At 33.0% G+C, this 14,503-nt stretch overlaps 1 protein-coding gene across 1 annotated transcript; it reads right to left on the reverse strand.

The window, feature by feature from the left end:
• Positions 1-2,112: 2,112 nt before the first annotated feature.
• LOC142610891 (uncharacterized) lies at positions 2,113-14,503 on the reverse strand. The gene is made up of 21 exons (XM_075782867.1): positions 14,401-14,503; positions 14,066-14,136; positions 13,898-13,970; positions 13,510-13,632; positions 13,087-13,256; positions 12,834-12,983; positions 11,326-11,475; positions 10,534-10,594; positions 9,630-9,940; positions 9,259-9,390; positions 7,738-7,857; positions 7,532-7,618; positions 7,281-7,403; positions 6,962-7,082; positions 6,747-6,872; positions 5,814-5,948; positions 5,128-5,279; positions 4,800-4,940; positions 3,630-3,947; positions 2,802-2,944; positions 2,113-2,581 (listed from the first exon to the last, which is right to left on the reverse strand). Exons 2-20 carry the CDS (start codon positions 14,120-14,122, stop codon positions 2,834-2,836), a joined length of 2,661 nt encoding a protein of 886 aa, XP_075638982.1. The 5' UTR covers positions 14,123-14,136; positions 14,401-14,503; the 3' UTR covers positions 2,113-2,581; positions 2,802-2,833.

The following is a 14,503-nucleotide window of genomic DNA, read 5'->3' on the forward strand; positions in this document are numbered from 1 at the left end:
TTTTTGTATTTTTATTTTGGCGCCGAAATGGGAAATTAAAAAATTGCCATTGAGATTTTTCCCGCTCTTTTTTTTTTTTTTTAATCTTAAAAATTTGGAATGGTTTTTTGGTGGTCCGGTTTGGTTTGGGCCATGGGTATTGGCCCTATTGGGTAAAAAAAAAAAAAAAAAATTAGAAGAAGAAGAAGAAAGATAAGATTCACATCAGATCGAAGAAGAAGAAAAAAAAAAATTTCAAGTCATGGACAAAGCTCAAGTGCTGCCATTAAAACTCACTTCTTCAAGCTTGTGTCTCTGCCACTTCCAGAGAGACTTTTATGAGGCTTTGAATAAAAAAGCTTTGGAATGTTTCTAAACTCAAAGCCACTGTTTCTCCTTCAGCTTCATCCTTGTTGCTTTGAGCCACTATACTTCTCTGTTGTTGACATTTACTTTGCTGGAGAACACTTACCTGTCGGGCGTGTTGACCTCCAGTCTTTGTTTGTGTGAGGAAGAGTTAAGACTTAAAGATGCATTAAAAATAAAAATAAAATAAAATAAAATAAGCGGAGAAGTTTGTGAAGTAGAAGAAAGGAGGAGATCAGATGAAAGAGGAAATGATAAGCGGAAAAATATGAGTGGGCTAATGGAAATGGTAAGGACGCTTCTAGGAAATTTCCAACTTAAAAAACTATTTATAAATTCTTAGTTATTTACAACAATGCCACAAATAAAAAGTTAAAAAAAATATTTACATAATTTTTTTTATCCACTTCACTGAATTTTTTTTAAGGTGAAAGTTTATACACTATATTTATTGTATTATTTGTAGAAAAATTATAAATAAATATTTTTTTAATCCCACTTTATTTAAGATTTTTTTAAAAATAAAATAAATTTCATTACTTTATATAATAGTAATAATATCTAGTTATATACATATATATATATATATTATTATTTTTTAAAAACTCCGAAACACCCTAAAACAGTACGCTGAAATAGGCCGGTACCGAAATATTTCGTTTCACTAGACAAACCGAAACATGTCCAAAACAGAATTAATAACATTTATAATTTATGATTTTGTTTTGTGTGATGTACCAAAAGATTTTAAAATTCATCTGGTAAAGCAGTTTCAAATCACACATTTTAAATATTATAAAAAAAATTAGAAAGGGTTTTGAAATGATCTTATTTTCAAAAAAATTAAGAATAAACTTTACCGAATTGGAATTAAGTTAAAATGACCCACTACGAAGTGTCCGAGTTTTTTATTTTTGTGACTTCGGCCTACACTCATTTTTCACCCCCCTTTGTTTCTTGGATTTTCTAGATGGTACATTTCTCTTTAAATGTTAATTACTTTGTAGTTGTTGTTTTTCATTTTTTGACTCTTCCGTTCCTTGTATAGTACGAGTATATTACTTGGGTTACAGTGTTACACCTTTTTTTTTTTTTTTTAAAGTAACAGATCTTTTTTATTTTATTTTAAAAAACACACAAAACATCCCAACCAAGTAATCTCTCATATTGCCATAAATAAATAAAAAAGTAATCTCTCATATTACAATGCTCAAAAATATCTAAAAAGGAGAAACAAGGATGATCTTTTTTTTAAAATGAAATTCAATTGCTTATTAATATAAAAAGATTAATTTAAAAAAAATGTGGAAGGCTACTACGTCTATAACATATCATTTCTCTTGTAGATAACAAGCTCTCTTTGAATTTGAATTGCGACTTTGAGTGCTGCAAGTTCTGGGTTTGCCGGTGTGGTATTAACACCCCCATAACGTTTAACTGTAGTTCAATCTAATTTGTATATAGATGGAATCCTCACTGTTTTTTTATTGGATTTGAATCAAATTGAGGATTTTGACAATTTTCCATCTTGCGTTGAGGCACCATCTATTTTATCTGAGAAATGAGAGCAAGGAGACACTATCTATTACATCTGAGAAATACCAACCTAACGTCTTTCTAAATTATCTTCAACAAAAAGAATCATAATCATGTGTTTTCTAACAAAATAAATTTTTTTTTAAATGTTAAGTGGCGAATTGGACATAATCTCCAAATGCACATGCATGTATCGGTGTATGAGAGAGAGAGAGAGAGAGAGTGAATCCCTTATTCCCTAAGGATGAGAGAAATTTTATAACAATAAACAAAAATATATATCATACGTTGTCTAATACAAAACTTCATTTCGAAGAGATTAACTATAGTACAACCAGAAGGAAAAGAGGGGAAAAAAATACAAACAAACTATACATTGAGATAAGATTGCTTCTATAATTTAGCTCCCCGCCGAAAATTCCCAGAATGACGGGTAGAATTTACCTAACTCAAAATTGCAGACACAGGGTCCTGTAGTAAGACTTGCACGCAGGATTTGACTACCTAACTCAAAATTGCAGACACAGGGTCCTGTAGTAACACTTGCACCCAGGACCGGTGCCTTATATTTACTCTTAAGACTTTGGCAACGTTCACTAGCCAAGATTGTCGGATATTCCATTCTCAGAGCTCATTACTAGTGCATTCACCTTGACTGGGGCTGATCTCTAAGAGTTCCCACGGAGTAAATTAAGTACTGCTGCAAGAAACAAAAGAAAATGTGAGGACTAAGCGAAAATTTATACACATATAAGCCTTGTTCAATTTTTTTTCCTGTAAATTGCCAAGATGTCTTGAAATTGTCAGAACCATCTGGGTGCATGAATGATGTATCAAATTCTGAAAATGTAAAAAACATAATACTAATAATAGTTGAGATTAATAGAAAAGGCATGAATTTCAAAAGATCGACAACTCACAAGGGTAAGATGACAATTCTATAAACATCATCCTATATTGCAGGTATCCCATTTGATGATGTACTTATCAAAACTTTTAGTTGATCAAAGGCACGCCGTATTTTATGCCTCTCCTCAATGGACATGCTGATTTCCTCTGAAGACTGGAAAGATTACATAGAAGCAATCAACAAGTATCTTAAAGCTACTAGCATAAGAAGTAGCATTTAAAACTAATGAATAGTGACTTGCTAGTCAGAAGAAAATTCAATTTGTACATAAATCTCAAGATGATTTACCATAAAGCAGCAATCAGAATCTAACCTAAAGTTTCTTCAATCAAAGAAACTAGAAAGTTGCAACGGACAATCTAAGGTATCAACTTACAAATACAACAACAACCAAGCCTTAGTCCCAAATCAACTTAAAGATGAAGTGAAAAAATCTATCTTACAACAAATTTGTCAAGTCAACATGTCCATCCCATGCCCATTATGCATACAAATTCAAGCTATTTGGCACTAAGAGTAAGAAACTCAATGTAGCACTCAAATTGGAATTGTCTTAAATTTAACAAACAATGAGAATGTGTAGTGCAAAGTATGGCTATCTACAAATAATATTTTTTATGCATGATGTGCATAAAGGGGCACCTGCCTCAGTAGTTGGCTTGGCAAATCATGGTTCCCGCACAAGTGTCTATATACCCATACATACACGAGCAACACACACACTAATTAATATAATAGGATTTGATGGCTTTGAATTACAATCTACATACTTCAGTTTAGCATAAATGGATGTGGTTTATGAAATGCTAAGTGGCATGCTCGGGGTGCAAACTTATACCTGTAAAGAGAGTATTTTTTGTAACATATGGACGATTTCTGCCTTGAATGCAGAGATAATTTTCTGAACTTTAACATCCTTATGCATGAATACAAGGACAGAAACAATGGCATTTATTCTACTTGAACACTCCATTGCATATTGGATATAGTTAGGCGAACACTGTGATGAACTACTTGCAGTTATCAAGGATCCCATTGTCTTCAAAACAAGATTCAGAAGTTTGTGACTTCTATCAAACAAGAAAAAACAAGGTAGGAGATAATAAAGGAGTGTAGGAAAGGAGACTTTGGACTCATCATGATCTTCTGGAATGCACTGCACATAAGGCAAACTATATTAGTAAGAATCACCCAACAAAGTTTGTGAAAGATTCAACACACTCAATAACACCAATAAGCTTTGTGATCTTTCAAAAAAAAAAAAAAACTACTACATTAACAAAATAAAATTATACATCATAATATTACTAGGCCGATAAGCATATAAATCATTAAAATTAGTCCTACCTCGTATATTGAGCTATAGACACAAAAAAGACATCTTTTGCAGTATAAAAATAAAAATAAATTAAATTACTATATAATGGAAACACACTTCTACATGAATTTTGTGGCCATAATTATTATCAGAATTAGAACCTCAAATGTCTCAGTCTGCATGCTCGTCCTTCTGGATACCATAGGAGATGATGGCTCTAGCGCATACATGGTCAGGATTGAACTTTAGCAATTTTGCAGAAGTTCAAAAAAAAAAAAATTATGAGAACACTTTCGTTTACATATAACACTTAAGGATGAAGGCTTTTACGATTTCCCCCTCTGGATGAAAGTTAGCATATCTCAGTTATGCACATGCCAGGAGAACTTTGTTTACCTTTTTCTTTTCTTTTTTTAATTATTAAATATGAGAACTTTATTTAAATAGAACACGGACTTGCGTACAAGAACTCTCTAATCATAATAGAGAAGAAATAAGAAAAACTAATGATTTCTGCATTCTCTTATTATATGGGCATCCAAGAACAAACAACTGCCAGCACAATCAAAGAACATAAACTAAAAGATATGCTAAGCATATGTATTAACCATTTTCATTTTTTTTCATTTTTTTATAAAAAAATATTTTAAAATAGTCAAAGGAAGATGCCAAACAAGACAAAATACTTACATGCACAACATCAATCAGATATCCTGAAATGAAATTGCTTAAAGTGACAATACTCTGCTCAGAAAGTCTCGTGGGTTTGGAATCCAGCGCAGCAAGCATTCTGAGCATGGCACAAGCATTGTCCAAAGGTGGCTTCATTAACTAAAATACAAACACATCAAGAAAATTTCATAAGAATCAGTCAACAGACAATCAAAGAAGAAAAGAAAATGGTTCAAAAAGCATTTCCTTATTCAAGTAGGAAGCTTTTGGAAGTCATCAATTTAAAAGAGAACAAAATTATTAAAAAAAAAAAAAAGTTTAGATTAAACAAGTTTAGTAAACTTACTATCTGTCCAACTGTCACTTTCTCTAGAATCTGAAAAACAAGAGAACTATCACCAATCTGCGACAGGTTTGAGCAAACAACAGTGGTGACTGACTTATATGTTTTACGGTTTCTCATCTTTATGTCACTCTCTTTAACAGGATATATGTTTTCTGCAAAGATCAGAAGCTCTTTTCAGATTAAAATAAATCAGTAATGATGAATTGTATAGAAGAAAAGGAATTGGATCCCAGCAGATAAATATCAAGATACTTGTAACTTTAGAATGGGTGTAAAAGAAGCTGGCAAATTTTTGTCTAAACATTAGTTTATAAGTATTAACTAGCTCCTGATATTGATGCAGTATTTTACCTACGGATGATATATTCTAAAGTCAAATTAGATGAAGCTTTTTTAGACATCAAACTTGTCATAATTACTACTTTTAATGAGTTGGTTACAGTTATTGATGGACGGCATGGCAGCTACCATTAAAACATATAAAAAGGTGTCCAAAAGCTAATTCTAATACCCAAGCATGCAGTTAAAAATTATCTCATGCTAAAATTCTCTATTTGCAAATATATAAAGAAGAATAAGATTAATACATATTGAAACTCAGCTAGAAAAGTGAATAGGAAACCAAATGCTGGTCTGGAAATAATAAGCAAAAGTAATTGCAAAAGAAGAAATTCTTTCCAAGGTACCAGGTAAAACTTTAAAATGTGAGAGCAAAGTGATGATGAAACTAATATAGCCAGTAATTTTGACATGACCAGCAGCATAGGCTGAATGGAGAACTTCTATACTCCGTAATAATATAAATGGTTCCAAATCAGGACCTGCAACAGTCAGAAAATAAAGAAAATGTAAACAAGGTCTATGTCACAAGAATTTCAAGAGAAAGGGCATAGCTTTCTACTGCATGTATATTCCACCACTACATGTATATTCAGCGAAGTTCATACTACCATATACTGAAAAGCAGAAAAAGAAATTTCCCTAAACACACTATGCCGTTGGCAATAACATCGATCACCCCAGATATTTATAAACATGTATTTAACTCCTATTCATGAATCACATCTTGAAACTAAATGCAGCAACATCCTGGACATGATTGGTGCTGTCAATCTGTGTTCTAATTCAAGGAAGCTGTTACTTCATTTAATAGCAAAAATACCTTTCAGGAAGGTCATTTGCCTGATCATCTTAAGAACAAATTCTATTATAAATGAAGTAATATAAGGAGATGGGATTTCTATCTTGCTGTGGGAGATCATTCTACTTCCCAAACAAAAAAGATGTCCACAAACTTTTAAGCAATGTTTTACTACTATAAAGGGTACGGGGTACCTCAGTCATTGCAGCTTAAATTTGAAATCACAAACTACCTTGATCTGTTTGGCAAGGGATGTCAAGTAATTTCCACAAGAAAGCCATTAACCACAAACACTTTGAAAAGTATAAACATGAGTGTTTCATATAGAAAGAAAACAAAATTATCTATGCTAGTAAATCATCAATTGTAGGGATACCAAGCAAGTTTAGGATTGCTGCAATTAAACCCAGTTACTACATTAGCATCCCTATACAATCAAGTTCATCAATATTTGAACTAACAGACATGTAATACTTACATAGGCAACAAGAAGCTATTGACTGCAACAAAGGTGAATCCAAATTAGAAAAATAGTAAAGGCAACAGAGAGAGAGTTCCTGCGAATCTCTAGGAAGCCTTATGAAAGGACCATAGTGTAACTTTCCTGCAGGATAAAAAAGAACAGGAAACAAATTGATACTGCCCCAAAGGGTATTGACCAAATACAAATGTCTTTAGCAAATTGATTTTTACCATCATCCTGGCATGTGCAATAAAACTCTAGCAATGAGTATTGCATGTTGTCATATTCCCATGCAAGAGAAGAGTTCAACAGAGCACACTGTCCCAGCCGAAGTTGCAGATGCAACACAACCTGCGATTTCAAGAGATATAGAACCCATGAAAGGTAAATAATCAGAAACAATAAAAATGGAGATGAAGATTAAAGCTTAGAAATATGGGGTATTCAAAATCCACATTTTCATCCTATCAAACTTTTTTTATTCAAATAATAATAATTTTTTCTAACTGCAGCACAATGAAGTGTTCATGAGGTAAATTATATGGTTACCTGGGAACAAGATGGCTGCTTATCACCTAGCAGGATTAGCAATGGAGAAAGCTCTCTTATCCAAGCAATCTGATGGTCTAGTATTTCTGGATCACTTGAATCTAGGTACAGCCTATCTTCCTTCTACAATTTGTACAAAAAAAAAATTTGGTGATAATATTTTTTTTTTTTTGGGGGGAGGAGAGAGAGAGATGGTGACTCTAGGCAATCTTAAAGACGTTGTGACCCAGAAAGTAAAAAACCAAGCTTACTGGAATAAGCATATCTTCAATTGTAGAAAGGCATGCCAACTTTAATGAAGACTCCGGATGGCAATCCTTAAATGCCTTGGTAAATGCCTGCAATCAATAATATGCATGAACACACAACCCAATAAAGAAAGAGGGAGATTCAACAGATGTGATTTACCATAGACAATCTCTTAGCAATTAATAATTCTTAAAAGCACAAGTCAGACCTGCAGAAGACGAGACCTCCAATTGCTCGGCACTTGTGAAACAAGTTTTGGGAAAAAAGGAAGAAGTGAAAGTAAATGCTTTTCCCAGACTACTTTACCAGACCTTGTGCCACTATAAATCTGCAAATTATATAATTTACTCAGATTAAAAGAAAAAAAAATTCACCTATCTATACAAAATAAGCCTGCTACTTGAAACATCAGACCGTCTCAGCAACCTCCCTAATATATCAAAAAAGGAGGCCTTATTAAGTAACTTGTCTTGTGAGTCAAGACAAAAGGATTTACTTTTAACAAACAATTACATAAATGATTAACTCCTCCTATAAAACTCAAAGGCTCATTATAAATCCAACCAATCTGACTCTCAACTGAGTCTGAGATGCTGGTCCAACACAAACTGAAAATGATACAGCACAATGCAATAAAATATTTTTTAATTGAAGTACACATGCACCCAATGGGCCTTGAACCAACGACTTTACCATCCATCCTATTAGGCTATTATAAAGTTTGGAGGAAGTGCCATTTGAGTTCCTAGGAAGCACAATGCAATAAATATTAAAATGTCTAATGTTTAATATAATTTGATCTCCTGTATATACATCCTAATAGATTATTATTCTAACAAAATCATTTTGATTAATATGTATGAATATATGTCTAATAATGCTAAATCTTTTATATTATACTTCATTTCGATATATACCAATTATAGTGTGCCATTTTTCCCTGATATGCAGTATCGCAACAAACAATTTAATGTTCATTTAACCTGATAGGTAACTTCTACTCAATTGAAAAATTAATATGTAGATCACATTATTGTAATGATGATTAGTATTCTTGGACACTAAAATATGTTGATAATTTGCATAAACTGACATTATTATTATTTTATAGACTTTCTTTTATTAAAAAAAATCTTATGTTTTAGTAACATAAGTTGGTTCAAGATATGCAAATGAAATCTGCACAGATTGAATGATAATATTCTTCTTTGCATACGCAAACAACCACAAGCTTTTTTGCACTATATATGATACATTAAAAAAAATTACTCCAAATAAGTGCAATTTTTCAACTATAAATTGTTCATTATACCTCATTTGTAATGCTCTCTTTTTTTCTTTTTCTATATATTTTATTATAAGAACAGCTTCTCATTTGTAATGCTCTTCAAAAATTCATTGCATTTTTTAATGCTACTTTTCAAATCAATATTGATGTTTCATATCAGACTGGCTACAGTCATCTATATCTCTATATTATGTGACCTTTGGGGTTCATGCACTCTTCTTGATCCTCCATGATTGTACCAGTTATTAGTATTAAAATATTTAAGCAAGAACAAAAAAAAAAAAAAAGGAATTTAAAGTTATACCTGCTCATTATAACTTACAACTGTTTGTATACACCTCACCAGAAAAAACTCAGTATATTTTACAAATCCACAGTTGCAACATTTGAAGACCATGCATTTTTAAAAGTTATAGGATCATATTGGTGCAAGAATCAGACCTTTCCAAGCAGTGCATTTTCTATAAATTCTAGAAATTTCTCCCATATGATAGCTGGAGGGCAGATCCATTCACTGAATTGCAAAAGTATTCCCGTAACCAATGTGTTCAAGATAAAATACCTATCATCATCCTGCCAAGCAGAAATAAAGAAAACCACAACAATTCAAATTTAGACAACAGCACCTTTAGGCATGCACACAAAAGTTTATAAAACATGGGTCAAAGGAGATAGGCAATTATTATCACAAAGACACATAAAAGAAAGGAAATCCAATCAAAACCGATAAATAGAAGGGGAAAAAAGAATATAACACTATCATTGGGAGCAAAGAAAATAATCTGAAAATTTAATATTGAGGGCAGTCATACCTTTTCTGACACATGACATGTCGGGTTGAGGGGAAACACTTGTAGTACCTTCTTCATTAGCAATGATGAGAAATTTTCATCCCACACTGTCACATCAGGTACTCCATGTGGTTGATATTCTGATTTACCCTTGTTAGTCCCATAGATAAAAAATTTGGCTGCAATATCTATGCACTGGAGTATGCCCAACATACAATCAAATGATTGTGCATCAAGAACTGGCATAGCACGAGCCAATGAAACAAAATCTTGGAAACAATCGGCTAAAGCTGGCATAAGATCCTTCAGTTTCTTGAAGATGACAGGAAACCCTACACAAACAAAGAAAGCATTGATGAGGACCATCAGAAGCTTAGAAAAATTAAATATCATAATGAAGAGAGATAGAGAGAGTATAAAAAAAATGGTACTATTTAGTAATACTGAGATGGAAAGTGCAGTCATGGATTAAGATAGGTGCATGCATAATTACTAATAAAAAAAATACTAATATCATGAGTAGATACTTACAATAAATAATAATAATAATAATAATAATAATATCATGATTACATAATAAGCTATATAATGACAATAATCAGATGTGAACTTCAATTTTCCATTCTTTTCCAAATGAATAATATAAACAAGATATCAAACAACGAATTGATAGAAAATCAAAATAGGTATCAAAAGTAAGAAATCTACTAAAATCAATCATTGAATGGCAAGTGGTAGAGCACCCCACCAAATCTAAATATGTGCGTGAAATAAAATTTGATGATGAGAAAATTGCTGGTGTCACCACCATTGCAGGATTAAGCACGTTTATTTTTATGATGCACAAAATATTGTCATACCCAATCACCAAATGATGACATCAATATACCCACATACAAGTAAGGTTTAAAGTGCTTTCACATACCGGCAGATTCTGTGGGCACGTCAGGCTCAAAAGCATGTAACATCCCTTGTCCAGCTTCATTCTATTAAATTAACAAGAGAGCATTAGAAACTGATAGGCACTTGTAAAGGGAAAAGGCATAGCATACTATACAAGAGCTTAATTAAAGACAAATTTGACTAGAACATGCAATTTACTGCTTTTTTTGATAGGTAATAGAAGTTTTATTGATTAGAAAAGTACAATGTGTTTACGATAGTAAACCCACTGCAAGTTACCGCATGTGCAATTTACTGCACTGGGGAAATTTTCATTTTTGAAACCTGTAGTGAATGGACAAGGGAAACCAAAGATGGCCATCATCACACAGCATACTGATTATCCACTAAATTCTTCATATTGACTTGGTCCTTTAGATACTCACTTTATAGAAAACAACAGTTATACACTTTAAAAACCTGAAAATAGAGTCATGTGAAATGAACTTGACTCGATATAAATAAAATAACAGGGCAGATTACTCAAACAAAAGAATAAGGACACTGCAAGGATGGTAAAAAGCACACAAGATACAACTAGTACCAACCAAATTAAGCAGTAAGAGATAATTGAAAGTGCATACAAATTTTATAATATTAATGAGATGACAGAATCATAAAAACAACTTAAAAAAATATTACGCAACCAAAGTTTCAAAAGTAAAATATGGTTATGCAAAACATTGGAAGTGCTAAGCACCACAATAATGAATAACCAATCAATAAAACACGTGTAAAACAGATGGTACATTTGCAAATGATAATTAGAAGGTACCTTTTCACTGGAGTCAACTTCTTTTTTATTACATGGCACCAGTGACAAGCAGTACACCAACCCAGCAAGAACACTCTTGAGCTTCCCTTTGTCCTGCACATAGAACTGGTACTGGTTCTTCCGTAGAATATTCTCATAATTTTGAAGAATCTGTTGATGAAGCAACCAATAAAATCTTTAAGAAAATCCCAAAGCCAAAAAGAATGATATCATGGGAAAATATAACTATCCCTTAACTCTCTTTTTTTTTTGGGTAAGTTATATACACACTCAGTGATTTTTATTTTATTTTTGATAAGTAATAAAAATAGTATTAATCATGAAGAAAGAACAAATAAAGCAAATACAAGGTGTTCATGATGGTGAACACAAGAAAAAGCAACAAACAACAACAAAGATAGAAAAAGCAGCTTAGGGGATAATACTAAGGGAAGAAAGAAACTCAATGATGGAAGAACAAGTTGAAGAACCCCAACTCCTAGACCAATCAAACAGAGTACTATGGCGTAGAGCTTGTAACTGAACATTTGATTTCTCTTTAGCCTCAAAAGAGCATTGATTTCTTTCCATCCAAACAACCCACATCAAACAACCAAGAACCATATTCCAAATGTCCAAAGAAAACTTCCCCAGCCAAAAACTCCAACAAGACACCAAACTCTCCACAGAACTTGGCATGACCCATTGGATCCCAAATACTTGTAACATCGTACCTACAACGAGTGAGCTACAGAACAGTGTAGGAGAAGATGATCCATAGTTTCCTCATTACAGCAACACAACATTGATTCGCCAAAGGGAGAATCCAGAGCATCAGATTATCCAAGGTAAGTATCCGACCATGTGCTGCTGTCCACATGAAAAAAGCCACCCTTTTAAGAATCTTATCCTTCCAAATGCCCTTCCAAGGGAAACTAGGGATAGAACCACCTCGGATCTTATTGTAATGGGACCAAATATCAAACTTGCCATTCCCATTAAGACACCAATGGGAACTGTCACACCCAACACCCCTAGGAATCCGAGCTTGAATGAAATCGAGGAAAGAGAAGGCAGCTTCTAATTCCCTCTCGTGAAAGTCCCTATAAAATCTCAAATTCCAATATCTATCATTTCCACCCTCCTGCTGACACAATACATCATAAATGCAAGCTTCCTTGTCATTTGAACACGCATATAGCCAAGGGTAGTGCATTTTAAGTGAAATATCCCCAAGACGTTACCCTATATCCCATATTATTTAAAGAAGAGGAAGTGCCATTTTAAATTGGAGCTCATTGGAAACTTTTTTTTTTTTTAATCACTTGGTATTTGACCACACCACAAAAGGATTGGAACTTTTAACTCACCCACCACCCCATAGTTATGTGTGGTGGCATGGTGTAACACCTAAGTTACTGAGCCAAAATAAGAACAAGGATTCTCAAATAGCTCAGATCAGAAGGATTTTCAAGAGATAAATGCCAATAACATAATCACAATCAACTAAAGGAATCAAATTAAGATACCTTTTCAGCATACAGGAAAAAGGAAGGTGGGTAATTCTGGACAACAAGGTCAAGAAATTTGAATGCCATCAACCGAATGTCAATTGATAAATGCGTCATTGCATTAAAGATATACGCCATTGTTAAGGAAATAAAAAGCCCTTGATTATCCTGGACAAGGAAAACAGAGAAATATATCTCAAATAAATGAAGAACTGGTGTCAATCAACAACAATGAATAATACAACTAACATTTTTTTTATTTATAAATTACCTCTTTACAGCTAGGGAATATCACTGTCTTAAATAGTTGATACACTGTTTCTCGAACCGCTTTATCATTATCCCCAATACGTTCACGCAGTTTCTCCACGACAGCGTATTTGTGCAATGTTAGCTCTGCTGGATATTTAAGGAATAAATCCTTAATACCCATCAATGCATCTTCAAAGACAAACAAAACAAAAAAAAATAGTTGAACATAGAAATTACCATTCAATAGGAAGAAAATAAAAACGGGGGTACATAACTTTCAAATAGCTCTCTTCAAACTAATGCATTAAACTTTAAAATTACACTGACTTTTGTTTCCATCTTCCTAGACCTCTCAATACATAGAATTGTTCTACAAAGCCCTATTAACACTCATAGAACACTTTCAAAATAGAGAAACTTCCATTAAATAATAAGAAAGTACCTCTACGAACTTTTGGGTTGTGATGAGATGTTTGCTGAAGAAGTTCTTTCAAAGTCAAACCTTTCTTGTTCACAGCTAAACCTCCCTTTTCTGATGCCACGCTCTGCTCGGGAAGCGTGATTGCTGCTCATAATGCACATTGAGTCAACTTTCAGTTAATAAAAACAATTATTTACCACTAATCGGATCACCACAAAATGCTCATAGATATATATATATATATAAGAAACCAAACTTGACAGGCAATTCTTCAAGTGCTTTAATTTGCTTTGATAAACTTTATCTCATTCAAACCAATTTCATTTTCAAAATTAAAAATTTTCTCACTGAAACAAAACAAGGCATAATCAAAAACAAATTTGAAGCTAAGAGACTCTACATTCAATACCTTTGGATTTAACTTCGGTATTCGTAGCATTCTTCGGCGGCGGCAACTTCCTTCCAATCTTTCGCTTTATTTTCTGCATAGTTTTCAACAAATCACAATAAAGCTTTGAATAATTTCAAAAAACAGAAGTATGAACAAAACGAAGCTCTGTGCTAATTGAGAGATTACTTTGAAATCGACTCCACGCTTTTGCTGCTTCTTTGAGTGAGCCTTCGATTTCGCCATTTTTACTAGAGAAGCTAAAAATAAAAAACGAATAGGTTTAGTTTCTGAGACAGAATCACAGTTCCATTGCGTTATAGAATAGTAACGAAGCAGCTAAACGGCGTCGTCTAGGGTTTTCAGTACACTAACAGGTTTTGTGCTCGCACAAATTAACTCTCAGCAGATTTTTTTTTTTTTTAATTTCATAATAATATTAACAACGATTATAATATACTGATAAAAAGTAAGAAAAGCAAATTATTTAACAAATTTTGGTTTCTTTTTTTTCTCTTTCCTACCTTTTCTTGGCAGCCAAACAGAATATGGTGGCTCAAAGGTAGGGTTGTTAACGGTGAAGAGACTCGAGAGATTTCAAAGCACTCAACGGAAATAAGAACGTAA

The sequence above is a fragment of the Castanea sativa genome, chromosome 9 (genome assembly GCF_040712315.1).
Source record: "Castanea sativa cultivar Marrone di Chiusa Pesio chromosome 9, ASM4071231v1".
In the NCBI taxonomy this organism is placed as follows: domain Eukaryota; kingdom Viridiplantae; phylum Streptophyta; class Magnoliopsida; order Fagales; family Fagaceae; genus Castanea; species Castanea sativa.

Excerpts from the sequence above, each read along its gene's own strand:
- LOC142610891 (XM_075782867.1), bottom strand. The coding sequence starts at position 14,122 with ATGGCGAAATCGAAGGCTCACTCAAAGAAGCAGCAAAAGCGTGGAGTC. Across the intron at positions 5,280-5,813 it reads ACATTTTAAAGTTTTACCTG|AAAACATATATCCTGTTAAA; the intron begins GTACCTTGGAAA and ends TGATCTTTGCAG. Across the intron at positions 4,941-5,127 it reads AAGTGACAGTTGGACAGATA|TTAATGAAGCCACCTTTGGA; the intron begins GTAAGTTTACTA and ends TTTGTATTTTAG.